This window comes from Oryctolagus cuniculus, chromosome 16 (genome assembly GCF_051225735.1).
Source record: "Oryctolagus cuniculus isolate XC-2025 breed Fujian yellow rabbit chromosome 16, ASM5122573v1, whole genome shotgun sequence".
Lineage (NCBI taxonomy): Eukaryota > Metazoa > Chordata > Mammalia > Lagomorpha > Leporidae > Oryctolagus > Oryctolagus cuniculus.
The window spans coordinates 44,170,033-44,197,954 of record NC_142882.1 but is presented as its reverse complement, the minus strand read 5'-3'; the positions used below and the strand labels follow the sequence as shown (position 1 = coordinate 44,197,954).

General features: G+C 41.0%; 1 protein-coding gene and 1 pseudogene across 6 annotated transcripts in view; both read left to right on the top strand.

The window, feature by feature from the left end:
* Window positions 1-27,922, top strand: part of CRPPA (CDP-L-ribitol pyrophosphorylase A) — a 325,693-nt gene that overhangs the window by 182,703 nt on the left and 115,068 nt on the right. For 5 of the 6 annotated variants that reach the window (XR_519724.5, XM_002720852.6, XM_089315171.1 and 2 more), the window contains one exon: window positions 12,939-13,070. The exons of the other annotated variant lie outside the window; for it this stretch is intronic. Coding sequence is in view for 4 of the 5 variants with exons in the window: in XM_002720852.6 (XP_002720898.2) it covers window positions 12,939-13,070 (132 nt within the window). In the remaining variant the exon portion in view is untranslated. The remainder of the gene's footprint in view (window positions 1-12,938; window positions 13,071-27,922) is intronic. 6 annotated transcript variants of the gene reach the window in all.
* Window positions 7,849-10,843, top strand: LOC149121712 (ATP-dependent RNA helicase DDX50 pseudogene; annotated as a pseudogene).

The window sequence follows — 27,922 nt, the reverse complement described above, 5'->3', positions numbered from 1 at the left end:
TTTCCCACTTCCAAACTTAGCATGTGTAAAGCTCAGAAATGCCTTCTGACTTGACCTTCAGAGCTCTGTCGCCTCCCACCCTGTCCCAGTCTAGGGCTGCTCAGTGTTGAGTGGTGACTTGCAGAAATGAAGGAGGTAGGGTGTGAGGAAATAAAACAGAAACTGTAACACAATGAGTGGGTTCATTCTGTGAACGACACTAGTACTGCTCTTTCTGAGTTCCTTTGGCATGACTTCCCATGTACAAATTTAGACTGTATGAATGTTGCTGTCTTGATTTTGTTAGCCTCCTTTTTTTTAAATTTCTTTTTATTTGGAGCACAGAGTCAGAGAGAGAGAGAGAGAGAGAGAGAGAAAGGTATCTTCCATCCTCTAGCTTATTCCCCAAATACACACAACAGCCAGGGCTCATTAGGCTGAATCTAAGAGCCGGGAACTCCATGCAGGAAATCCATGGGTGGCAAGGACCCAAAGGTGTCCATTAGCAAGAAGCTGGATTAGAATTGTAGTAGCCGAGCCTTGAAGGAGATACTCATATAGAATACGGACATCCCAAGTGACAACTTAACTACTGGATCAAATTCTCACTCCAAGTAGACTTCAATTTTAAAATTTTACATTTTTCATTTTAAAATCATAATTGCCTAGTTTACAGATAACTGTTTTTAGTTTTTGCAAAGTATGTATATTTTTAAAAGGTTTATATATTTATTTGAAAGGCATAAAGACAGAGAGGGAGACACAAAGAGATCTTCCATCCACTGGTTTACTCCCCATGTCACTGAAGCCGGGGGCCAGGAATTCCATTGTTGTCTCCCACATGTGTGGCAGGAGGCCAAGGACTTGAGCCATCATCTCCTGCCTTCCCAGGTGTGTTAGCAGGAAGCTGAATCAGAAGCAGAGTAGGTGGTACTTGAACCAGGCATTCTAGTATAGTATGTCCCAAGCAGGGACTTAACCACTGCACCAAATACCTACACTAAGTGTAGGTCAGTTTTTGAATTTTCCTTTTTTTTTTTTTTTTGCTTTTTGGTAAGATTTTTTTCATTTTAAAATCATAATTGTCTAGCTTAATGATACCTGTTTTTTGTTTTATGAAACATACCTTATGGATTGCTTGTGTCTTATTTTTAATATTTTCTGTATGTGCTCTAAAAACATAGCATTAATTTTTTAAGTGTTTCTCATTCCTGAATGGGACATTTTTTGTCCCCAAACTGGAAATTAGAGAATGATTCTCAAACATTTTTTGGAGGAAGCATCCTTTATTATTTCTTCAAGTTAAATTTCTAAGTGGTATACTGACTGCTATTTTTAGCAAACAAAATATTATACTTATGAGCACTAATGGTCCTTCTTAACTAAAATTTTAACACTTATGTATATGTTTATGTATATGTTTACAATTAAATATTTTGATGAAGACAAAAGATTAAAATCAAAGCTGGGGCTGGTGCTATGGTGTAGTAGGTAAAGCTGCCACCTGCAGTGCTGGCATCCCACATGGGTGCTGGTTCAAGACCTAGCTACTCCACTTCCAATCCAGCTCTGTGCTATAGCCTGGGAAAGCAGTAGAAGATGGTCCAAGTCCTTGGGCCCCTGCACCCGCATGGGGAGACCTGGAGGAAGCTCCTGGCTCCTGGCTTCGGATTGGTGCAGCTCCAGCCGTTGTGGCCAATTGTGGAGTGAACCAGTGGATGGAAGACCTCTCTCTCTCTCTCTCTGCCTCTCCTCTCTCTGTTTAACTCTGACTTTCAAATAAATAAATAAATAATCTTTTTTAAAAAAAGAAATCAAAGTTACAGAATAGTAGTTGAATTTTCGTTTCTGTTAATTTCTGTATTTTATTTGGATTATATATTAGCCTGATTGATCTGTTGGATGTTAATAAGATCAGTGAAGGAGGATTTTTGCTTGTGATTTTCTTCAGTTAAATGGGTCCAGAAGCTCTCAAATGAGGAACGTGTGTGCCCTTGTCACAAATTGGAAGTCAAACAAAACTTATATATATATTTTTTTGACAGGCAGCAGTGAGAAAGAGAGAGAGAGACAGAGAGAAAGGTCTTCCTTTTCCGTTGGTTCACCCCCCAAATGGCCGCTACGGCTGGCGCACTGTACCAATCTGAAGCCAGGAGCCAGGTGCCTCTCCTGGTCTCCCATGTGGGTACAGGGCCTAAGCACTTGGGCCATCCTCCACTGCCTTCCTGGGCCACAGCAGAGAGCTGGACTGGAATAGGAGCAGCCGGGACAGAACCTGACCAGGACTAGAACCCGGAGTGCCGGTGCCACAGGCAGAAGATTAGCCTAGTGAGCTGCTGCGCCAGCCAACAAAACGTAATTTGTAATATAAAAGTTTACAGGATTTCAGGATAGTGTGACATTTGGTGCATTGATTTATTGTTGCTTAGCTTCCTGTTGTGACAGCTGTGGCCAGGTTCAGGAGCTGAGCTGTGGCTCTGCCCCCACGGGAACTCAGTGGAGTTGGGCGCCACACTGTGATGGTGGCATCCTCGGACTTTTTCGTGCACACACAGAGTGCTCTTGAGTTATAAACCAAAAAACACAGCATTTTTCAACCTATGTTTTGCAGTTTTTCAACTCTAGGTGTGGAATTCAGGTCCGTTTTGAATCTTATGTTTCTCCACCTATCTTTTGAGTACATGGGAATCAGTTACAACAAGAGTTTTAATGTCCTTTCCTGCTGATTCTAACATCTGCAGTAGATCATGGTCAAGTGTGAAGTATGCATCTCCTCTTCATGGGTGATAATTCCCTCCTCTCGCTGCCCGGGCACTGTTTTATCTGTGTGTGCTTAAAGGGTTTGGATAGGTAGATTTAACATTTCATCCAATTTGGAATGGTTCCAGCTTTATATTTTTAGATTTTTTCTTTCTGTTTTCTTCCCACCTCATTTAGGAAGTCCAGTGACCTGTATGTCATGGTGTTTGAAACTGATCGTTGATGATTTTTTTTTTTTTCAGTCTTCCTTCCCCACCTGCATGCTGCTCCATTTTCAATAGTTTCTGTTTAAGTTCTGGGATCTCTTGTGCTGCATTATCTAATCTGCTGTGAATCCTCTTCAGTGACATTTTGTTTTGTTTTTAAAGATTTGTTTCATTTATTTGAAAAGTAAAGGTAGAGAGAGAGAGAGAGAACAGAGAGAGAGTGAGAGAGAGAGAGAGAGAGAGGAAGGGGCAGAGATTTTACATGTGTTGGTTGTCTCCCAAATGACTGCAATGGCTAGGGCTGCATCAGACGAAGCCAGGAGAGCCAGGAGCTGCTTCTGGGATTCGCATGTGGGTGCAGGGGCCCAAGCACTTGGGCTATGCTCTGTTGCTTTCCCAGATGAATTAACAGGGTGCTGGATCGGAAGTGGAGCAACCAAGACTTAAACTGATGCCCATGTGGGATGCCTAAGTCTCAGGCAGTGACTTTACCTGCTACATCACAATGCCAGCCCCAGTATTTTTGTTTTGAAAATATAAGGTGTAGTTTTCATCTCTAGAATTTTGATTCTGTTCTATTTTTTCATCTTTGCTATTCTGTACTTAACTTGTTGTCTTTCATACATATTTTTGAACAATTGGGACACTGGTAATATAATACTGTGTTAAATTCTAGTATCAGCTCTGGAGTGGTTTTGATTCATTAATTTTCTCCCATAAATGAGTTGCATTTTCTAATTTTTTAATGACTGATTTTTATTTAAAGATTCATTTATTTATTTGAAAGTCAGAGTTACACACAGAGAGAAGGAAAGGCAGAGAGAGAGAGAGATCTTCCATCCGCTGGTTCACTCCCCAGTTGGCCACAATGGCTGGAGCTGTGCTGATCTGAAGCCAGGAGCCAGGAGCTTCTTCTGGGTCTCCCATGTGGGTGCAGGGGCCCAAGGACTTGGACCATCTTCCACTACTTTCCCAGGCTATAGCAGAGAGCTGGATTGGAAGTGGAGCAGCCGGGACTCGAACTGACATCCAGATTGGATGCTGGTGCTTCAGGCGGAGGATTAACCCACTGCGCCACTGCACCAGCCCTGCCTGATATTTTTGATTAGCTGCTATGCATTGTGATTTTTAACTTGCCAGGCGCTGGATATTTCTGTATTCTTATGAATATTTTTGGACTTCATTCCAGGATGTAGTTAACTGAAAGCACTTTGATACATTTAGCTTTCATTTTTATGACTTTTTAGTTAGGAATCATTTGTCCACTTAGTTTAGGGCTATTTATTCCCCACAAGTAAGACTTGACCCTTCTTAGTATTCTATATGATGAAATGAAATGAAATTGAGACATTGGCACTGTGGGCAATTAGGTAAGGGGCCCATGTCCCACCTTGTGGTACCTGGGTTTGGTTGCAGTTTGCTTGTTTGATTATAGTACCCAGCTGTGCTCCTGAGTCTAGATTCCTGCTAGTGTAGACCCTGGGAGGCAGCAGTGATGGCTCCATTGGTTGGGTTCCTGCCACCCACATGAGGGACCTAGATTGATTTTTTTTTGGCTCCTGGCTTTGGTTTGGCCAACCCCTGGCTGTTGCAGTTGTTTGAGGAGTCTTCCTATTTCTCACTGTGTCTCTGCCTCTCAAATAAATAAATAAAAATAAGGTAAATAAAACAAATCTTTTCCTGTGCTGACACATGGCTAGCACCATGGTGTCAATCCTGGGTGTACATCAGGCACTGTTCCTTCTAATCCTTTTGGGTGGTTCTTGTCCCATCCTCAGCTGACTTTGGCTTGTGTGTGTATTGATCACTAGTTCTCTCTCTGTGCAGCTGTGTCCTCTCAAGTACCTTGTCCTGTGAACTCGACCCACAGTGGTCTCACAGACTCTCAACCTCATCTCTCAACTCCCAGAGATGTAGCCTAAAGGTCTTGCAGTGCAGTAGGCTGAAACTGTTTGAAGATAGTAAGGTGAGGCCTATGTAGGGCTTGCATCATTTTTTTCCCTTTTAGGCATTATTCTTTCTTCACTCTATGATGTATATGTCTTTTTTTAAAAAAATTATTAATTTGAAAGGCAGAGTTACAGAGAGGCAGAGAGACAGAGAGAGAGAAGTCTTCCATTCACTGGTTCACTCACCATTTGGCCGCGACAGCTGGAGCTGGGCTGATCCAAAGCCAAGAGCCAGGAGCTTTCTCTGGGTCTCCAACATGGGTGCAGGGGCCTAAAGATTTGTGACATCTTCTACTGCTTTTCTAGACCAAAGCAGAGAGCTGGATCGGAAATGGAGCAGCCAGGACTCGAACCGGTGCCCATATGGGATGCTGGCACTATAGGCGGCAGCTTTACTTGCTAAGCCATAGCACCTGCCCTGATGTATATGTCTTTAAAATAGTTTTCTCATATACTAAGATAATTTTGGTCCCTGTCACCCTGCTGCTCACACTTGGGCAGTAAAGAACTGAGCTGATGTCAATTTTGAGTTGAGTTTTGTACATCCACTCTTCACTCACCGTGAATGTATTTCAGGAATGTATTTCATTTACCAGTAAGGGAAAACTCAGTTTGTGTCCCCTCAGATGTCATGTAATTTTGCCTATTGCCGTTCTAATTGCTCACAGCAGGATTTTTAGTAGTGCCATTCAGGCAGGAATGAAAGTTCCTGGGCAGTACAGGTAGGTAAGATAGTGGCCAGAACTCCCAATGGGAGGTCTGATGGCTTCTTTCAGTGAAGTTGCAAAAGATAACCACTACCTTTCTGAAATTTCCCATTTCTATTCTAATAGTTTTTGCAAAGAGATCAAACTGTGTATTATTTTTGTCTAATAATGTTAGCCAAATAAATCAGTGATTCACATTAGTAATTGGGATTGCTTTTAACTTTTGATGGCAGTTAAAGCTGGTACAGTTGTTAATTGAGTTGATTGTAGGTGAATGTAATTATGCACTAGCAATCATTAAATATTTTCTTAGAGCAGAGACTGCCTTATGAAGTAGTTTGAAGAAATGTTTATTTTTTGATTGTAAACAATTATTTTTAAGTGATTTTCCTAATGACTTGAAAATGCAGCATTTTGGTTTCATTATTCTTTGATCTTGTTAATGAAGGCTTGAAAAAATATGTGTACACACATATAACATTTGTACTGATATCATAAAACTCATTTAATTTTTGGTTCTTTGCATCAAATGAAACATTTAAATCTTTTGTATGGTTAATAACTTAATGTGAAGTACTATTTACTATCTTGTGTTAAATGCCATTATTTCTCAATCTACTAGTTTTGCGTGTGTGTGTGTGTGTGTGTGTGTAAAGATTTGTAAATGAGTTGTTCAGCATTTGTTCTGTTTCCACGGTTGTTTATAACATAATTAGTTTCTGTTCATCAGAATTATGTGTTGACTTTTATGATGATGTTGATTTAAATTTGCCCTATTTTAATGAATTGGTTCAATCTTATAGAAATGTTCTTTCTTCTTTTTAAAAGCCCATTTCATTAAAGAACTTTCATGAATAGAATTCACATAATTCATAGCAATTTAAGGAAAGATCAAAGTTTTTCTATTTTTTTCCCTAATTCTTAAGATAAACTCCTATTTTGATCTTTAGTTTCTTCTGTTATGAGAGTTCTGTCATAGCTCCTTTGAGAAGCAATGCTTTGGAGATGTTGGGCCTAATTTGCATGATTTATTTTCTATGCCCACAGGTTTTTCACTCTGTAGTATTTATGGTATAGGTTCAGGGAATGTCTGTGACCTGCCTACCTGTTCTCCCTAATGCATTTATTTGACAGTTACAACTTTCTGGAGTGAACACCCTTCCTTCCTCTTTGGTGGGCATCAGACAATGCCTTATTTGGGCATAGACTAAGCCTCACAGATTGGCTTTCTTCTGAGTCACAAAAACAGGCAGTGTATTTACCCCCATACTATAATCCTGACTCCCTTTCCAGTAATGGGGACACTGGAATGAGATGGCAGTGCTCAGTGTGGGGTTTAGAGATCATTGTGTACTATATTTAGTTATAGACCCCTTGCACCTGCCCTCCCAGACAACTGAGAATCACTTGTTTGTTAATGTGTATATATATATATAAAAGAAAATCAAAAGGAACTCACCTGGGACCAGAAATACACTGAATGGTTGCTAGACAGATCTAAAGCATGTGCAGGGTGGAGTGTGGGAACACAGGAGACAGAGGGCAGCCTTCTCCACGCCCTGCCTTCCAGAAACCTCGCCTACTCACAAGGCCACTAAGCCATCCACATGTTCTATGTTTAAGCAGTCCACCAGCTTATGGGAGTGAATTCACTGCTTCTCATCGACATGAAATTAGACATACTTTTTTGGAGAGGGTAGAAAGATAATCCTTATCTTCTTTATGCTTGTGTGAGAACTGTTCAAAATGTCATGCTAATTGGGAAATGTTTCTCTGCAATTTCCATGTAATTAATTAGGTAACAGCACAAAAAGAGTTAAAAAAAAAAAAAAAAAAACTACGCACTTCATGTAACCGTAAGCAAATCTGCAGAGCTCAGCCTAGACAAAATATTTTTCGACTTTTCACTGGATACAAAGATGCATAGGATGGAAGTTTGTTTTATCAAGGCAAAACATTTACATTTCTCCTAAGTTTGCATGATCATTTTCCAACCTTCAGCTGTGTATAAACCTCCCCTGATTTTTTAAAATTAAAATTGATTGTGGTTTTTATTTTGTATACCAAAATATTTTTTCCCTGGAATTCATAATTGGTTATGTGTTTTAGAAGTTCAAAATTAGTAGCAGTACAAGTATGTAAAGTATATGTTTAAATTTCATGGTACTGGATGGAACTTTTGCTCGAGAGTGTCTTCTGTTTTTTGTGATGTCATCACGCCTTTACCTGCAGTAAAGGAATTTCGAGATGCATCCAACTGCTTCATGCTTACATTTTGTTAATGTGAGTATGTATTTGTAAGACTAAGATGCATATCTGTATTTCTTTTAAAGTTGACTGTATAAAATAGCAATGCTTTTAGCCTGTAGTCAAGTATTCAGGAAAGGGACTTGTAACATTTCTCTTATGTCTTGGATGTGTCATGTCTTAAACTTTCCATATAAGTTTAAGTACTTGGTTTGATGGCATAACATAGAAATCAAGCAGTTTGTAGCAGTATGAATTGTTGGCTCGTTACTCACTTTTATGCACTATTTTCCTTAATTCATGAAGTCTATCATTAGCAGCAGTGTCCTACTGAAGGAAAAGCTTTAATTGCTCAAGCACGCCATTCTCTTGATTGAAAGGCTCCAAAGAAAAACAAGAACCAGTTTAAAAAAAAAAGCTGCTCACCAAGGGATGTTTGGGCTCCAACAAGGGATGTGGCAAACCAAGTAGCCAAAGACTTCAAAGCTCTATCTAGGAAACTCAGTGCAGCATGTTTTTATGGTGGGACATCATATCAAAGCTAGATTACTCATATGCAAAATGATATTGACATCTTGGTTGGGATGCTTAGTCGCATCAAAGACCATTTGCAGAGCAGTTGGTTGGATCTTTCCAAACTACACCATGTTGTGCTTGAAGAAGTGGATCAAATGTTAGATTAGGTTTTGCTGAGCAAGTTGAAGATTTTATCCAGGGATCCTACAAAACTGATTCTGAAGACAATCCTCAGACTTTACTTTCTTCTGAAACTTGCCCTATACAAAACTGCAAAAAAAAAAACAAAACAAAAAACGAAATTCAGATATGAACAGATTGACCTCATTGGAAAAATTACTCAAGAGGCTGCAACTACTGTGGAACATTTGGACATCCCTTGCCATTGGTTTCAGAGGCCAGCAGTTATTGGAGGTGTTCCTCAAGTGTACAGTGGGTCTGAAAGGAGACTTTTTCTGTGAGACCAGAAAGAATGTATCTGAAATGGCCATGAATCTGCACATGAAACAGAATGCCCAGTGTTTACATGGGGACCTTGCACAGTCATGGAGAGAAATGACTCTGAAAGGCTTCAGGGAAGGTAATTTTAAATTCTGGTGGCAGCCAATGTGGCTGCCCAGGGTTTGGACATTCCTGAGGTTGACCTGATGATTCCAAGTTCTTCTCCATGGGATGTTGAGTCCTGTATCCATCACTGTGGACGCACAGGTAGAGCTAGCCAGACAGGGATTTGCATATGTTTTTATCAACGAAGAGAAAGAGGTCAACTAACTAAGATATGTGGAACAAAAAGCAAGAATTACTTTTAAACGGGTATGTTTTCCCTACTACAGTGGATTTAGTTAAGTCTAAAAGCATGAATGCCATCAGCTCTCTGGCTTCCATCTCTTAATACTGCTGTAGATTTTTTCCAGCCGTCAGCTCAGAGATTGGTAAGAAGAGAAAGAGGCCAGTGAAGGCATTGGCTGCAGCCTTAGCCCACATTGCTGGTGCATCAAGCTTTGAACCAGGATCTTTGATCACTTCTGGTAAGGGGTCTGTGACTGTGACTCTGGAGAGCCCTGAAGAAATGCAGTAAGTCAGCTGTGCTTGGGAAGGAGCTTAATAGAAAGCTGGGTGGTAATGCTGTGTCCCGAGTTACCAGGATGTGCCTCCTGAAAGGAGATACGGGTGTTTGTTTTGATAATTCAGACTGGATACTCTCAGTACCAGCCAAATTACCTGAAACTGAATATTGTGATGGGAACACATTTTTAGATTTATTTATTTATTTGAAAGGCAGAGTTACAGGGAGGCAGAGGCAGAGGCAGAGGCAGAGGCAGAGGCAGAAGCAGAGAGAGAGAGAGAGAGAGTCTTCATCCACTGGTTCACCCCCCAAATGGCCCAACCACTGTAGCTGAGCTGATCCGAAACCAGGAGCTTCTTCTGGATCTCCCAATTGGGTGCAGGGGCCCAAGGACCTGGGCCATCTTCCACTGCTTTCCCAGGCCATAGCAAAGAGCTGGATCAGAAGTGGAGCAGCCGGGACTCAAACCGCCACCCATATGGGATGCTGGCACTGCAGGTGGAGGCTTTACCAGCTACGCCACTGCACTGGGCCTGGGAACACATGCTCTAATTCAAGACAGAGGAGGGGCTGGTCAGGTAGTTGACCAGGTGGCTGGTCAGGCAGACAGAGGTGACAGGGGAGTTGGTCGGGAAGTTGATGGTGGGGGCCACAAAAGGGATTTGGACTGAGTATTTGATAATCTACCAGTGTGAGCTTGCCTATTTCTGCCTAATCATGTACATTATCCACCAAAAAATTCAGTCGTCATCGTTGAAGTATGTGTCTGCTATTTGCAAAGAAGTTGGTTGTATTTTTTTTAAAGATTTATTTTTTTTATTTTTTATTTATTTATTTATTTATTTATTTATTTATTTTATTTTATTTTTTGACAGGCAGAGTGGACAGTGAGAGAGAGAGACAGAGAGGAAGGTCTTCCTTTTAGCTGTTGGTTCACCATCCAATGGCCTCCTCGGCCGGCGTGCTGCGGCCGGCGCACCACGCTGATCCGATGGCAGGAGCCAGGTGCTTTTCCTGGTCTCCCATGGGGTGCAGGGCCCAATTACTTGGGCCATCCTCCACTGCACTCCCTGGCCACAGCAGAGAGCTGGCCTGGAAGAGGGGCAACCGGGACAGAATCCGGCGCCCCGACCGGGACTAGAACCCGGTGTGCCGGCGCCGCAAGGCGGAGGATTAGCCTAGTGAGCCGCGGCACCGGCCTGGTTGTATTTTTTTAAAAAAGTATGTCACCAAGAATGGTTGTAAACAAATCTATTTATCTAGTTATACCTTGGAATAAAAAATAATTCCTTATTGTCTCTTTTAAGAAAAAGCATCTCGATGTGTTTGCCTTCAGACGGCAGTGCTGTTCCCAGTCTGGCGGGTGTGGGCATGTGTGGGCATCCTGCAGCGCAGGCTCAGGAGAGGACTTAGACCCTCAGTCCTCCCAACCCTCAGTTCCTACCATCATGGCAAACCCAGCATGGCGGGAAGCAGTGGCCTGCTTTGGGGTGGGAAACAAGCCCTTTAGTAGCAACGGAAAGTTCAGCTCAGAAGCTGCGAAGGAGCCTTTAGGCACTGTTTGGCCCAGCCTCATGCAGTACTGCAGGGCAGGAAGGAAAGCGCACAGGGGTGCATGTGTCTGCATCTCCCCGGCACCCCACTCCCCACAGCAGAGGGAGCATGGCCGTCCTCCCGGGGGTGGGGTGGGGGAGCTCAGGTTGCTCATGGCAACCAGCGTCTCTTGCCTCTGGGTTTTTCTGCACCCAGGTCCCAGTGAGGACGACAGCTGGCTCGAAGTTGAACTGCAGGGAAGGGAGACCTGGCCGCGTGCAGTTTGTTCAGTTCTCCAGCCCACGCACAGCTTTCCAGAGGGAGGTTTTTTTTTTTTTCCTTACCATTTCACAGTGGCCTGGTGAAACGGCTAAAGCTCCACCTTTGTTAATTCCAGGGAAACAGAGCGCGGAGGCACTCAGGGTCCAGAATCACACAGCCTCTTCCTCAGCTGGCCAGCACATAGAAGTACTTGCCGCCTGGGCTCTGTGCTTCTCACCTTTCAGAAACTTCACTCTTCTCTTCCTTTGTCTCTACTTTTCGTTTCTTGGTGGACTGAACATTTAGTAGTACTTGGTGTCTGAGAGTTCAGGAGGAAGTAGCTATGTCTATGTCTTCAATTAAGTACATTGAAGGAAACGTTCCAAGAAGTAGTTATTGCAATAGTTATCAAATTAATATGTATTCCATGTCATTGTATAGTTCTCTTTAAAAGGGATGTTATGGAAGTCATTTTCCCTGGAAAAACAGAAGGCAGTTTTTATGAAGGAGAAAATATCTCATGCCCACCTCAACATAATAAGATGAATGGCTGTGTATTTTCTACAGCGTGTGTTCCCATTCTAGTGAGAAGGGAAGAAGGGGCGGCTTAGTGTTGGAGGGTGAGGGTGTTGTAAGAGTTTATGTTAAAATGTGGGTGGTTAGTAAATACTTACAGTAAGACAGTTCACAATTCTTCAGAAATGTCCTAAATTTGTTACTGTGGCAGATTACACATGTTCATGAATGTGCATTCTATGTATGCATTTACATTTTATGTAGTTTCTTTGGAGGCTGTGTTGTGATTTAGTTTCTCTCTCTCTCTCTCTCAAAGGTTTATTTATATATTTGAAAGGCAGAGAGAGAGAGAGAGAGAGAGAGATCTTCCAGTCTCTGGTTCACTCCCCAAATGGCTGAGCCTGGAACTCAATCCAGTTCTCACATGGGTGGCAGGGGCCCAAGCACTTTTTCCATCCTCTGCTGCTTTCCCTGGTGCATTAGTGGGGACCTGGATTGGAAGTGGAGCATTTGGGACTGGAACCAGTGCTCATAAGGGATCCCAGAGTTGCAGGTGGCAGCTTAACCTGCCAGCCCTGTGATTCAGGTTTCTGTGTCTAATAAGAAGCAGCCTCAATAATTCTGAGGAATGAGGGAAGATTATCCTGAGATTCTCAAAATTTAATTGAAAAATAATGTTTACAAAGTACTCATCTGAATATTTTTGAGAAAAGTACTGCTTAAAAAAGAGTATTCTATATATTCCTTCTGTATTTAAGAAATAGATAATTATTTGTTATAAATGCCAGTTATTAATCACTTTGAAAAGGATTCTTCTAAAAAACTTTACTTAATCACTCCCCTTGACTTTCATTTAGATCACTAATTTTTAGCACATTTATAATGTAAGAAATATCTAGTCTAACTATAAATTATGAATTAAGTTGAATGAATTGATTATCTGTTTGTGATACAAGATGTGATAGGATATTAGCATTGTATGTTTTCCAGTACTGAATTCTAATGAGTGTTTACTGTATTTGTATTAATAAAGAGGCATTCACTGACCTTATTAAATAAATATTTATGGCGTGGTACACAACTAGAAATAAGTACAATAAAAATAATTATGATGTGGTAATTTTGTTTTGAGCTTCTTTCATTTTTTCCCCCAAAAGAAAGTTGAGAATGATATTTTGTTGTCTTTTCTATTTTGCAGGTATACTTTCTTGATTTTAAATCAGTACCTCTTGGTCAGAAAATGGAAAGCCTTATGTGGATTAGGGAGTTTGCAAAGGAAGTGAAAAAAAGAAATATTTTACTATGTGGGCTTCTTATATGTTACCCACAGGTAAGTAAATTCTCATACTTTCTGAATTGTTTGTTCTTTGAGCTGTAATTTTAGTGGTGAGACCCTTACTTTATTAAAGGTTAGGGATATTAATGATTTCTTAGAAAATTGCATACCTGGTTATGTTCTGTAATCGATAGAACCTGTAGACTGCAAAGATAAAGGGAAAAAAGACATGTTTTAGGCAAAGATGTGAGTTGACAAATATCTCAAACTAGGCAGCCCAGGCAGAATTGCCAGAGTTAGTAAATAAAAATGTGCAGTTCCCATTTAAAATTGAATTTCAGACAAATAGTATGATTTGTAAGTGTGTTCCAAATTTGAAATTTAAATTTAAATTTCAAGTTTAACTGAATTCTTGTGTGTAACTGGCAGTTCCACCAGACTCTTAGCCAGGGAGATAATCTGAAATTGCTTACTTTTATGTTAAGAAATATGCGTAGTCTAGCACTTTCTTTCCCCTCATGTGTCATTTAGTCACTTGAAAGCAATGTCTGGCATTTAGATTATGAGAAGACTTGGAATTGGACTAGAGAAATATGTTTACTGTTACTGTCTCCGAGAGCTGGAAGCTAGTTAAAGTGAAAGCAAAAAGAGCTCGTGTGCTAGACTCTTAGTGCAGAAAAATGGAACCAAAGCATCTGGAGAATGCTCTACAGGATATGAGTTTGCCTTTTGTGCACCAGTAGCTTTCATCCGTAGCTTTATAGTTTCTTGGAAGTACTGTATGAGAGTTCCAGCATGTTGGTCAACTGCTTTGTTATTTTATTTTTAAGATTTGTAACAGTCAGCTGTTTTTCTGATAGTGCAGAGTAAAAGTGATTCTGTACTGACTGTCTAGAGAATGACAGGTATTTAAAGTTCTCTGTGGGTGATGTGTGACAGCTGTTTTTGTGAAATGAAATAAGGTGAATTTTTAGCTGTGTGCTAAAATTTGAAATCCAAAATTTGAAGCAATGGGACATGAGATATAAAGACCCTTGTTTAGCCTATCCTTTCGTTTCTTTACCTTTGAGATCATTTACTCTGCTTCCAAAATATGCAACTGTGACTTCAGTTTGGTCATCAAGGAAAGAACAATTTCAACTTTAACAGGATTATTGGATTGTATTGCTTTAGGGGTTGTTGAAGTCGGGATGGCCCAAGGAGGTGCATTTAATTGCCCAAGGATGGGTAGCTGGCATAGTAAGGGGAAAAACTCAGGTCAGAAGTATTTCCTCTTCAATAAATTGTCATTTCTTTTGGTTGTACACTGCATATTATCCTGGAAAAAATAAATGTTTATTTTCCTTACCTTGTGCAAAGGAGTTGTGGACATATACTACTAAAGCTATATTGTGCAGATATAAAATAATTTATTTAAGCAAATCTCCAAAAAACAGAGAGATTAGAGATCATGTACAATTCCCAAAACACTCAGTGTTTCATGACCTAGGCCAGGCAGGAAGGATCTGCATATACTGTAGCTAACTTTCCAATGAGAGAGCATTGCCAGATAAAGCATAGGATGCCTACATAAATGTGCATTTCAGATAAATAACAACTTCCAGAGGTAAATGTGCCTGCAACATGACATGGGGCATGCTTGCATTAAAAAAATCCTTTATTTGCAATTCACACTTACCAGGGCATCTTGGGTTTTACCTACTAAACCTGGAAATCTGAGTGTTCACTCTCCTGGTGTGCTGTGCTACTTATGGGATAGGTACAGTACATACCTGTGCAGCACTATACCTGAGAAAGCTCCTCGACTGAACAAGTGCACCTGGAAAGCAGAGACCTGTAGAACCCATTACTTGGGATGAGACACATTTTTAGCTGCTGTCTGCTAAGCCAGATCCCTTCTAAAACTACTGGAAATTCAGGATCGCAGCATGTTAGCCCTTCAGGCTCTCTCTCTCAACATTAGAGGAAGACAGTATAGCTGACTTAACGTGTTGCTCTCTCTTCAAAATGCAGTAGTGAAGATGTCTCACTTAAGGGAGAATGTCTTAAATACAGAATGTGCTCTTGTCTGCAAAGACTCACGTGGGAGTTGACTCAATAACTTGATCTAGCGTCCAGTACAAAATGACATGAAACAGAACTTACCAAAAGACCCTCAGAGAAATCTCGGATATGCCATTAAAAAACTGAGGAACTGTCAATAAATAGAGATAACGGAACTTTTTAACGAAGGGCTTCTCGCAAGTCTTGAACATTCTAAGGAGCATTTATTTCCCATATCCAAACCAGGCAGGCACGAAGTAGGCCAGTTCCCATTTGCTTCCTATGGCCCTTTAACCTCATGGACAGCTCATGACTACTGTGTCCCCTGCAGGCAGCTTTGGGAACACTCCTCACACTGTGCCCTGGATTTCTGGGCATGGCCTTCCCTTGGCATAACCTTTTCTGTGTAGATATTTGGGTATCGGCAGCTTTGAGTGCTTACTTGCCAGACATTCTGTCATTGCTAAGGATATGTTAAACATGGAAAGTAGAACTTCTGTTTATTGGAAAGACCTACACAAAAGCCGTTGACTGTTCAATGAGATAGAACTCTCTGTGGGGTTTCTACCATGAGTTTTGACTCTTACGTCTAATCCTCCTCTGTAGTTGCCATTAGTGTGTTTTCCTAGATTTATCCTGGATAGTCCTGTAAGTCTCTGATGAATGAAGTCTTTCTAGATTTTTAACCATTTTTGGTAAGGCATAACATCAAGTGCTCTTCCTTGGGTAAGTTTTCAGTTTGTTGATAGTTCCTCCTTGGAAGAGTGAACAGATTGTATTGTCTTCAAAGTCTGTGCTTCACACGTGGTTTCTTTGACTTCAATAAGACCTGCCTTGTTCTGTGTAAGAAATTCCTGAGAACATAGATGGCCTTGGATTTTTTTTTGGCTGCACTTCCACAGGGTTGACTTATATGATGTTTATGGTTAAATAGAATTACTTAAGCTTTTAAAAAATTCATTTTACACATGATGGTGCTAATCCCCATTTGTGTTTGTGTAGGTTTCTTCTATACACATAGGCAAAAGACTTTTCTGTGTTTGGGTGATTTTAAACTTCTTAGTTTTATTCTGTTGTTTCTGTGTTTTTGTTTTTGATTCATAATATATATGTGATATATTAGCTATAATTTTCTGCTTCATATATTTTACATATATATATGTATGTGTATATATTGTGTGCACCTTTAAAAAATGATCTGGGAAGGATTGGGAATTGATCTCCTTTCAAGTTCTCCACAAATGTTCTCCAGTGTGTCAGTGATCGATCACTGATCATTGCTTTATAAATCATTGACAAATGTGTTGAACTATACTTTTTCTGCAGTTTCTCCATATTTTCTTGACTGCTTTTAAAAAGAAATCTACCACAAGTAGTGTTGAACTCCAAATATTCTCCTTAATGTGTGCATTTTTAGATAACAGGTTGCTTGCAAAATTATGGATGATTCTCTAGCTATGTCAGTGTAGTTAAGCACTTATTAATTTTTCTGAAACAGAATTTAGAATAGTTTATCAATCTTGGAAAGAAAATGAATAATTTTTAAAGATTTATTTTATTTTATTTTATTTTATTTGAAAATCAGAGTTTAAGAGAGGCAGAGACAGTGAGAGAGAGAGAGAGGGAGAGAGGCCTTCCATCTAATGGTTCATTCCCCAGATGGCCAGAACTGTGCCAATCCTAAGCCAGGAGCCAGGAGCTTCCTCCGGATCTCCCACATGGGTACAGGACCCAAGCACCTGGTCCATCTTCCATTGCTTTCCCAGGCCATAGCAGAGAGTTGGGTCAGAAGTGGAGTATCCGGGACTCGAACCAGCACCCATATGGGATGCTGGCACTGCAGGCAGTGGCTTTACCTGCTAAGCCACAGCGCCAGCCCCAAGAAAATGAATAATGTAAGCGCATGCCTTTGTCCAGAGGTTAGGCCTCTGGGTCGTGGTGCTGACTTGGCTGTGCATGCATCACATGAAGCTTTCTCTGACACCGTGATCCAACAACGAACTCCTGACGTTTCTCGTGAATCAGGGAAGATTTGAGTCATCTAGACTGGAGCTCTATGCACTACAGTTTCCTTTCACGGTCTGCTGAGTGAATTCAAATCAGGTCCCACCCTTCATTCTCAAGTAACCGTGCAAACCTGACTGGAGGTTTCATAGGTTAATCCAAATAAAGGATCACAGTCCACTCTTTATGTCTTATTTCAGTTTTTTTTTTTTTATTTGACAGATAGAGTTAGACAGTGAGAGAGTGATACAGAAAGGTTCCTTCCAATGGTTCACCCCCCAAATGGCCGCTACAGCTCGAGCTACGCTGATCCAAAGCCAAGAGCCAGGTGCTTCCTCCTGGTCTCCCATGTGGGTGCAGGGGCCCAAGCACTTCGGCCATCTTCCACTGCCTTCCCAGCCACAGCAGAGAGCTGGACTGGAAGAGGAGCAGCCAGGACTAGAACCAGCACCCATATGGAATGCCGGTGCTGCAGGTGGAGGATTAACCAAGTGAGCCATGGCACCGGCCCCTTGTTTTAGTTTCTATATAATAATTGTACAGAGTTAGAGGGGTACAGTGTGATGTTTTTTAAATAGTTCCCTATATAAAATGTTCACTTATCATTGTTAACCCAACTTTACCATGCAAGTCATTATCGTGGCCCATGGTATAAAATTGTTGGGGGAACATGTTCTAATTATCTGAAAATCTTTATCTAATGCTGTAGCAGAGGACTTATAGACCTAATATATTTGACATGAATGGTTCACGCTTACAGTTTGCAGTATTAATTGAAATCAAATACTCTCACAATAACTCTTAAATGAAAATACTTATTGGCCGGCGCCGCGGCTCACTAGGCTAATCCTCTGCCTTGTGGCGCCGGCACGCCGGGTTCTAGCCCCAGTCGGGGCGCTGGATTCTGTCCCGGTTGCCCCTCTTCCAGGCCAGCTCTCTGCTGTGGCCAGGGAGTGCAGTGGAGGATGGCCCAAGTGCTTGGGCCCTGCACCCCATGGGAGACCAGGAGAAGCACCTGGTTCCTGCCTTCGGATAGGCGCGGTGCGCCGGCCGCAGCACGCTATCCGCGGCGGCCATTGGAGGGTGAACCAACAGCAAAGGAAGACCTTTCTCTCTGTCTCTCTCTCTCACTGTCCACTCTGCCTGTAAAAGAAAAAAAAAAAAAACTTACGAGTATACATTTCTCAATAAATTTTTTGCTCGTGAACTTCTATGCAATAGAAATATTGTCATCTATAAAATATAGAAGTCCTGTACAGTTTTCTATTTCATCTGTGCATTTCATATGCTCACAGATTTAGAGATAGGAACACAGGTTCAAGGTTGGACAGTTTCCCATAAGTATTAGAACTGATTGTTTCTTCTACAAAATTTGTGCCTATTCCCTGTAAACTGAAAACCTAGCCACGGCACCCTGGACAAGTTATGCAAGTTTTCCAGGTACCTGGTTCTCCAGGTATAAAAATGCAGCTGTCAGAGCTTCCCCACTGCATGCTGCGTGGGATGGGGAGGTGGAGACGCAGGAAGGTGCACTGGGTCCATCAGGTGACACAAGATGTGTAGGTGACACAAGATGCGTGAGTTCGGTTTTTCTCTCCTCTCCACATGCAATCACAAACTCCACCTGGGGAATTATTCATTAGATGAGGTATTTTAGTGTAGCATATAGAGGAGTAGCTCTTTTCTTCAGACATCTTAATCAAAATAAAATGGGAGCTTTACCAGCTATGCCAAGGACCTCTCTCTCTCCCTCTCTCCCTCTGTGTCTCTCTCCCTCTCCTCTCTGTAACTCTGCCTTTCAAAAAATAAATAAAGTTGTTTCAAAAATAAGATAAAATCGAAGGCAGTGGAGTGGGGCTGGGGGATCAGGACTCAGGGAAGAAGGCTTCTGAAGCCAGTAGTATAATATTAAAAGGCGGCAGCAAGCAGCAAGGCAGGCGGGCGCTGTCTCCGCCCATCCACTTCCTGTTTTTGCTTTCCTGCCCTCTCCTTGGAGCGGTCATGGGAGGTACAACTTGTGAAAGCCATGATTGGCCTTGTGAGTGTTCCCATAGGATGAGGACTTTGGGACTGGCTGTGCAGTAGTCAGAGAGGCAGACCAAGCTCTCTGCATGCTCCTGAGTCCCCTCCTTCTGTTCTTCCTCCAGTCACAGATCCAGAAAGGCATGTAAAACAAGAAGAAAATCGCCTATACATTTTTGTTTTCTAAAGCATGATTATTTGTATGAGACTTACTTGAGTCATTGTATAAACCTCTGAAATGGAATGATAAAATGAGATATTATTTTTCCTCCAGGTAACAACATTAATTTAGATAAAATTATATAAATTGATTTTATATCACAGACTATAACCCAGATCATTCTATTATAGTTAAACATGAAGGGATTTCAAAAAGTTCATAGAAAATGGCATTGAAAGATTGGTTTATATTTTTTCAGTTCTGTGCCTATGAGAGGACTTCAAAGATTCATGAAACATGTGAACTGTGAAAAAGCTGTGCATGGATTTCAAATATTTTTGTACCAAAATATGTTTTCCATTTAATTCCATTTTTTCCATGAGCTTCTCAGAGTCGCTTATGCTCTCCTCTCTGTATTACCTGGGTTTTGAGGGGCTTGTGTGTCCTGCAGAGGACATCCAAGACTCATACTTGACTTTGAGTCTCTTGGTGACTGTGTGTGCTCATGAGGCAACACGGAGAAGCAGGTGGAGCTGGTTCTTCTGCCTTAGGTACCCTGGGGCTCAGAGGCCCCACCCCGTGGGATTTTCGTTATTTATTTGAAATGCAAAGTGTGTGTGTGTGTGTGTGTGTGTGTGTGAGAGAGAGAGAGAGAGAGAGAGAGGTCCTTTCTGCTGGTTCATTCCCCAAATGCCTGCAACAGCCAGCCCTGGGACTGGCCCAAGCCATGAGCTAGGAGCTCAATTTTTGTCTCCCACATGGTTGCTAGGGACCCTGGTATTTGAGCCATCCCTGCTGCCTTCTGTAGAGTACATTAGCAGAAAGCTGGAGTTGGGAGTAGAGAAGGGGACTCAGACCCAACCATTTCAATATGGGATGTGGGCAACTGATCTGGTAGCTTATCCACTAGGCCAAATACCCCAAACACTTGCCCCTCTTTATATATATTTATTTAATTTGGAAAGCATGGGCAGGGGAGCGAGAGAGAGAGACAGATAGAAGGAGGGGTGGTAAAGAGATAAACAGACACACATACAGAGAGAAAGATTTTCCATCCAATGCTTCACTATCCAAATGCCCACGAAGTCCAGAGCTGGGCCAGGCCAAAGCCAGGAGCCCAGAGTGCAGTCTCGGTCTCCCACATGGGTAACAAAGACCCAACCACTTGAGCCATCACTTGCTACCTCCTACTGTCTACATAAGCTGGAAACAAATTGGGGGCCGGCGCCGCGGCTCACTAGGCTAATCCTCCGCTTTGCGGCGCCAGCACACCAGGTTCTAGTCCCGGTCGGGGCGCTGGATTCTGTCCCGGTTGCCCCTCTTCCAGGCCAGCTCTCTGCTGTGGCCAGGGAGTGCAGTGGAGGATGGCCCAAGTGCTTGGGCCCTGCACCCCATGGGAGACCAGGAGAAGTACCTGGCTCCTGCCATCGGATCAGCGCAGTGCGCTGGCCGCAGCACGCCAGCCGTGGCGGCCATTGGAGGGTGAACCAACGGCAAAAGGAAGACCTTTCTCTCTGTCTCTCTGTCTCACTGTCCACTCTCTCTGACTTGGGATACGGACATCTGAACTGGTATCTTAACCACTAGGCCAAATACCTGCCCCCATGCTTAAACTTAAAAAATAAACAAGGTTTCATATTATAGTCATGTATTCTTACATGCTGTCTTCAAAGGCATATCTCATTCTACAGTGTTTTAGATTGACATGGCTCAGCCTGAAAGTTTGTATTTTAAATTGACTTATTTCCATTCATTCTAAGGCCAGTCATTGGTTTGCTCTGAGTGTCCACTGTGAGCCGCTGTCTACCACTGGGGAGAATTTGCTCCACACAGGGTTTCAGCCCCTGTAGAAATCTCAGCCTGGTAAACGCTGCATTTTGAAAGTACAAGGGCACCCATTTTAAATTCATTTAACAAGACTGGATTGTGTGTAGTCCCTCTCTACTTTGCTTCATTGAATTCCTCATGTGAATTAGCTGCAGATAACTTCCTCCGGTGAGTTGGGGCAGCTCTTATGTGGCATGTAAGGAGGTTTCGTGGGGATCTCTAGTACTTTATTGTGTATTATTACTAGGCTGAATGTGTTACCAGAAATTAGTAGAAGAGACCAGAATTTATAGGATCATTAGGAACAGGGAAAACTACATGATCTCGAAATTGTGGAATTATAGACCTCACTTTTATAGATCTAATATAATAGCACTTCTAGCTCATATGTAGTTGTAGAGTTTCAGTATGAAAGAACAAATGCTGTAAAAGCAGTGGAAGTGATGTTTTATATAGAGAGAGGACATTGGGGCTTTTTAAAAATTAGACTTTGACTTAAAATCTAGCATGAAATTTACGAAAATATACAGAGTTGAGGTATCTCAATAAGAAAATAAGTTAGGGTCCTGGCTTTGATTGCAAGCATTTTGGGAGTGAACCAGTAGACGAAACATGTCTCTCTCTCTCTCCCCCTCTCTTTCTCTCTTTCTCCCCTCTTCCAAATAAAATGAAAATAAAACCTTTTTTAAAAAATTAAGTCATTTTAAAAATATTTAATATTTTCCTTATTCCTGTTGGTTTGTTTTTGTGAGGCTTCATCACTATCGTGGCCCATGTCATAAGGGATTATTTTTAGACTCTCTTAGTTGTACTTTGTATTGCAGTTAAAGCATTATATTACTGGGGGTCAGGGGCACAATCATACTGGTGATCTTAAAAAGGTTCCTGGAAAATATATATTATGAAAAAAAATGTATTTGAATGGATGAGCTTATCTTTTAAATCCATTTTCCATGAACCCTTTGAAGTACCCTTATATTTATAGGTAGATTGTATTATTTTACTTCAAGTTAGTAAACCAATAATTGCTGTAAAATGATGGTGTTTCATGCGAGATTCATTAGTAATAGCTCATAACTGACCAATAACACATAACCCAGAAGGTTGTGTTGCAAAGCCTGGCAAATCCTTTTTTTTGTTTTGTTTTGTTTTTGTTTTTTGGTTTTTTTTTTTTTTTTTTGGACAGGCAGAGTGGACAGTGAGAGAGAGAGACAGAGAGAAAGGTCTTCCTTTTCCATTGGTTCACCCCCCAATTGGTCTCCCATGCGGGTGCAGGACCCAAGCACTTAGGCCATCCTCCACTGCACTCCCTGGCCACAGCAGAGAGCTGGACTGGAAGAGGAGCAACCAGGACAGAACCAGCACCCCAACCGGGACTAGAACCCCGGGGTGCAGGCGTCGCAAGCGGAGGATTAGCCTACTCAGCCGTGGCACCGGCCCTTGACAAATCCTTTCAAGAAAGCAGATTATCTGTGGTCATTCAAGAGGACTAGAAATTATTTAAAAAGCCAATTAATCCGACAACTGGTGACTTTCAAGAAGGACCTGCTTACAGACTTATAGATCACATGGAGAAACTTCTTTGAGAGTCATCTAATTCCTGTAAACTCTGCCCAGGAAAGTTCCTACTGCAGTACTACTCAGCAAAAAATTGAAAATGGGATTTTTATTTCAGGTATTGTCAGGTTTCTGATATTTCAAGTGATTAAGTAGTGAGAAATATAGACATGATGAAAAGGCAGAGAGAACAACTGTCTAGTTAGTCCTGCCAAATCAAGAGTTCTCTGATGCCTGTGGAGTTCTTTCAGCCCTTTTGGGATAAAATGTGCTATACGTGTTCTACTTACAGTGGTGTTTCCTTAAATAGCATCTGAGTAAGGGAGATATCTTTTTCTGTTTATTTTCACTTTATGGGACACTAATTATGCAAAGTGCAGAAGCAGCTGTCCAAAGAACTCTCCAATTGCGGTGTTGAACTGAGTCAAGTGGAGACCGTCACGTGCACGCTGGAGAACTTGAGAACGTTAAGGAGGGGAGAAAGTCAAACTAGATAGGAGAAATGAGAGGTTAAATGGCTGTTAAGCAGTGAGGACAGCCCTGACTACTTTGAAGTGCTGGTGCCTATTTCATACTAAACCTTGGATGTCACTGAGATCAAAGGTAAATGATTTGCAAAATTACCAAGTTGGTTCCAGGACCACTTTCCAGAGAAGAGAACTGGGGAGTGTAGCATTTGGTCCTGTGTAAGTCCCTTCCTTCCTGCCACAAACAGCTGGTATTTAGAAATGCCAGCTTCTCAGATTCGAGCATGTGCTCGTTGTCTCTGAGAATCCCGTCTACATTTCTCATTATGATCACAACAGAACCAGAGAGGGACCTTCTTAATAGGGAATCAGAGCGAGATGAGTAATGTTTAGCGTGTAGCTTTGTGTATAGAAGATAGGGGAGTTTATTAGTTTTTCACCCATCTCATTCCTCACCTTTGACAACTGGTAAGGAAACACACTTTAATTAAGGTGCAACTTCCTCTTACTTGAATGGAGAATGACAATTATATATCAGTGCCATTGGAAAATGAGTTGGTTCAATAACAAACATGTCTAAGTAACTCCTTTTTGACTCTAGATTTTAACAGGCAGGAAAAACACAGATGTTATACAAAGACACCATTCACCATGATTATACTTCCATCGTTGTTTATGTTGTAGGTGTAATCACTGCGTCACTCTGAAACTCCATCAGGAATAAGGGGATTGTGTCTTAAAAGAGCATCACAATGAATTTGCCTCTTTTTAAAAATATGACTCAGAATTTGTGTTTATGTATGGCCTCAAGGCTTCGGAATAGTAATAGAAAATAATTTGTAACCAGATAGGGCATTTGGATAAATCTTTCCAGAGAGGGGTTCAGAAACACAGCTGAAAGTTTGCTGTTAGACTTGCTTTAATTTTTCTTACTGGAGATATCCAAATGAAGATCTAAATAAGAGATGTGTAATTTTCGTTTGCAGCTTGTAAGCTGAAACAAAGTGGTTTACAATATGGACCACTGAGATAATCTATGTATCACCTACTGATGTGGCTTCACCTTGAGTTTGCTGATATGAGCCAACTTGAGTTTCCATTTATGCTGTAAAGTAAGAAAACAAAACAATTTCATTCTCTAGGAAAGAAACACTGTTGTGGAAAGACACCAATCACCCAATATCAAGCTCCATCCAAGATTCTTGTACTCAATGAGAGCATCTGCACATATGATGTTGTGATGCATCTGCATTCTACTGCATCTTTCTAGTTCCTGTCTAGTGAGGCAGGCCATTTCTTGCTTGTTTACTTGTCAAGTATCTTAGATTCTGATTTGATTTGTTCAGCTGTGAATTTGAACTATGAATAATAATTTCTGCTGAATACAGTAAGGTTTAAAATTTAATTGTGGTCAGGGTTGGCATTTTGACATAACCGGTGAAGCCTCCCTCCACCTGCGATGCCAACATCCCATATGGGTGCTGATTTGAGTCCTGGATGCTCTACTTGTGATGCAACTCCCTGCTAATGTGCCTGGAAAAGCAGTGGTGGCTCAAGTCCTTGGGACCCTGTAACCACATGGGAGATGTGGATAAAGCTCCTGGCTCAGTCCTGACAGTTGCAGCCATCTGGGGAGTAAACCAATGGATGGAAGATCTAGCCCTCTACCCCCATAACTCTCCCCTTCAAGTTAACAATATAAATCCTAATATATATATATATATATATATATATATATATATAAATCCTAAAAAATTTAATTGTGGCATATTCTTCATCACCTTAATCCTCTTAGGCCTTTATTAAATTTTTGACTCCATATTTAAGATGTGTTTAAGATAGTTTGATGCAATTATAGGATTTAGGCTCTTCAGAGAGGGTGGTCTTTTTTGTTATTGTTAATTAAAGAAAGTCCAGCCTCAGTATAGACTTACTTGGATTTAAATCGTCCTCATGAGAACAAATTAAAACCCTAGATGAGAAGTTGCCCCCAGTTTAATTACTCAGTTCTCAGTTCTACACCATGGAGAAAGGATAGGCATGATCCCTAAATCTAACATTTTAGCTGACAGTGCTAACAATTTAAAAAAAATATGCTGATCATAGAGCAAATATTAAAACATGTGATAACCCATCTTTCTGAGCTACTTTCTGATAGTAGCTTCAGTAATGAAGGCATTGCATTTGGTCTGAAAATTACCAGTGTAAGCTACTGTTTAAATACAGTGAGGCTAAGGGGCTTAGTTATTTTCAACAAGTGACTGGGGAGTTGCCATGGTTTGAAGGTGTCTGAAGAGTGCATAAGATGGAAATTTGATCCTCTTTGTAAACACTGTTGAAAGGTGGGACTTTTTCTTTCTTTTCAAAAAAAGATTTATTTGTGTATTTGAAAGGCAAAGTTACTGAGAGAGAAGGAGAAGAGGAGGAGAGAGAGAGACAGAGAGAGAGAGAGAGAGAGATCTTTCATCTGCTGGTTCACTCCCAAATGTCCACAATGGCCTACACTGGGCCAAACCAAAGCCAGAAGCCTTGGAGCTCCATCTGGGTCTCCCACGTAGGTGCTAGGAGCCCAGGCACCTAAGCCATCTTCCACTGCTTTCCCAGGCACATTAGCAAGAAGCTGGATCCAAAGCAGAACAGCCGGGACTTAAACTCTCTGCTCATGTGTTGCCTGCATTGCAAGCAGCAGCTTAATTCACTGTGCCACAATGACAGCCCTGAAAGGTGGGACTTTTAGGAGTGGATCAGTCTTTGAGGTCTCTGCCCTGATAAATGGGTGAGTGCCCTTACTGAGAGAGTGGGATCCTCAGCAAGGATGGCGGTGCCCCACCTCACTCCGTGTGGTATCTCCTGCCATGCTTGGATGCAGCAAGTATGTGGCCTCTGGACCTTGAACTTCCCAGCCTCTAGAATCATGAGCCAAGTAAATATCTGTTCATTTTAAAGCACTGGGTCCATGGCATTCTGTTAGACCCTCACAAGACAAAGACAGCAGCAGAGCTGAGAGCCTCACTTAAGGCTTCTTTATATATATATTTGCTATTATTATATAGAGAGCAGATATCATGATCTCATGGGTTCAATTCTACGATAACCATACTTCCCTCCCTCCCATTCTCAATCCCCTTCCTTCCTTCCTTCCTTCCTTCCTTCCTTCCTTCCTTCCTTCCTTCCTTCCTTCCTTCTTTTCCTTTAATTTTTGCAATAACATAATTTCAGTGTACTTTATAATTACAGACTTAATGCACCTCCAACTGTAATGTTTGACAAATAAAAAAGTGGAAAGATCAGTGTTCCACAGGAGTAAAATAAAGGCTAAAAACAATAATCAAATCATAAGATGTCAGTTTCATTCTTATACCTTTTTTTTTGTATTCTGTATTATCTACCACATTATCAGAGAAAACATGATATTTGTCTTTTGGGGACTGGCGTATTTCATTAAACATAATGGTTTCCAGTTGCATCCAATTGGTTGCAAAAGACAGAATTTATTTCTTTTAAATGGATAGGTAGTATTCTGTACTGTATATATACCATTGTCTTTATCCAGATGTTGATTTATCAACATCTGGGTTGATTCTATATCTCAGCTATTGTGAATTGAGCTTCTATAAACATGAGGGTAAAAATAACTCATGTGCTTATTTTATTTCATTTTGGTAAATTCCCAGGAGCAGGGTTATTGGGTCATATGGTAGATCTGTTTTCAGCATTCTGAAGAATCTCCATACTGTCTTCCACAGTGGCTGTGCTAGTTTACAGTCCCACCAACAGTGGATCAGGGTACCATTTTCCCCATATCCTCGCCAGCATTTATTATTTTTTGAGTTTTGGGTGATAGCCATTATAACTGGACTGGGGTTATTTGCATTTCCCTGATGGCTAGTGATCCTGAGCATTTTTTTCATGTGTCTGTTGGCCATTTATATTTCATCCTTTCTTAAAATATTTTTATTTATATAAGGTGAGAAGATTTCATGTATTTCATATATACAGATTTAGGTATATAGTGACACTACCCACCCAACCCTCCTACTTGCCCACACTCCCACCCTATATTCTCCTTCCTTTCTTATTCTTTCTTTTAAGTTTTACAGTGACATACTTTTAGTTTATTTTATAATTGTAAGCTTAATCTTCCAGTAAGTAAATAATTCAACAAATAGTAAGAAGAAAAAAATACTGTTCCTCAATAGCAAAGGCAAGAACTATAAACAATCATCAAATCGCAAAATGTTAATTTTGCTTGTATACATTACATTTTTTTGTACTCTGTTAGTTACCACAGATCAGGGAAAACATAACATTTGTGTTTTTGGGACTGGCTTATTCCACTAAGTATAATGGTTTCTAGTTGCATTCATTTTGTTGCAAAAAAGAAGGAATTCATTATTTTTTGGATGAATATTATTCCATGCCTGTTCATGTCATTTGCCCATTTCTTGATTATTTTGTTATTATTCAGTTTCTTGAGCTCTTTATATGTCTTGGATATTAATCTTTTGTCAGTTGCATGGTTTTCAAATATTTTCTCCTATTCTGTTTGTTGCCTCTTCACTTTGATAGTGTTTCCTTTGCTGTGCAGAAACTTTTCAACTTGATATAATCCAATTTGTCTGCTTTTGGTGTTTTTTTGTTTGTTTGTTTTGCCTGTGTTTCTGATATGTTTTCCAAAAATTATTTGCCTATGCCAGTGTCGTGCAGTTTCCCCAATGTTTACCTACAGTAATTTGATGGCATCACATCATAGATATAAATCCTTGATGGTTGTGAGTTGATTTTTGTAGCTGTTCCTGCTGTATCGCGATTACAGATTTTCAGAG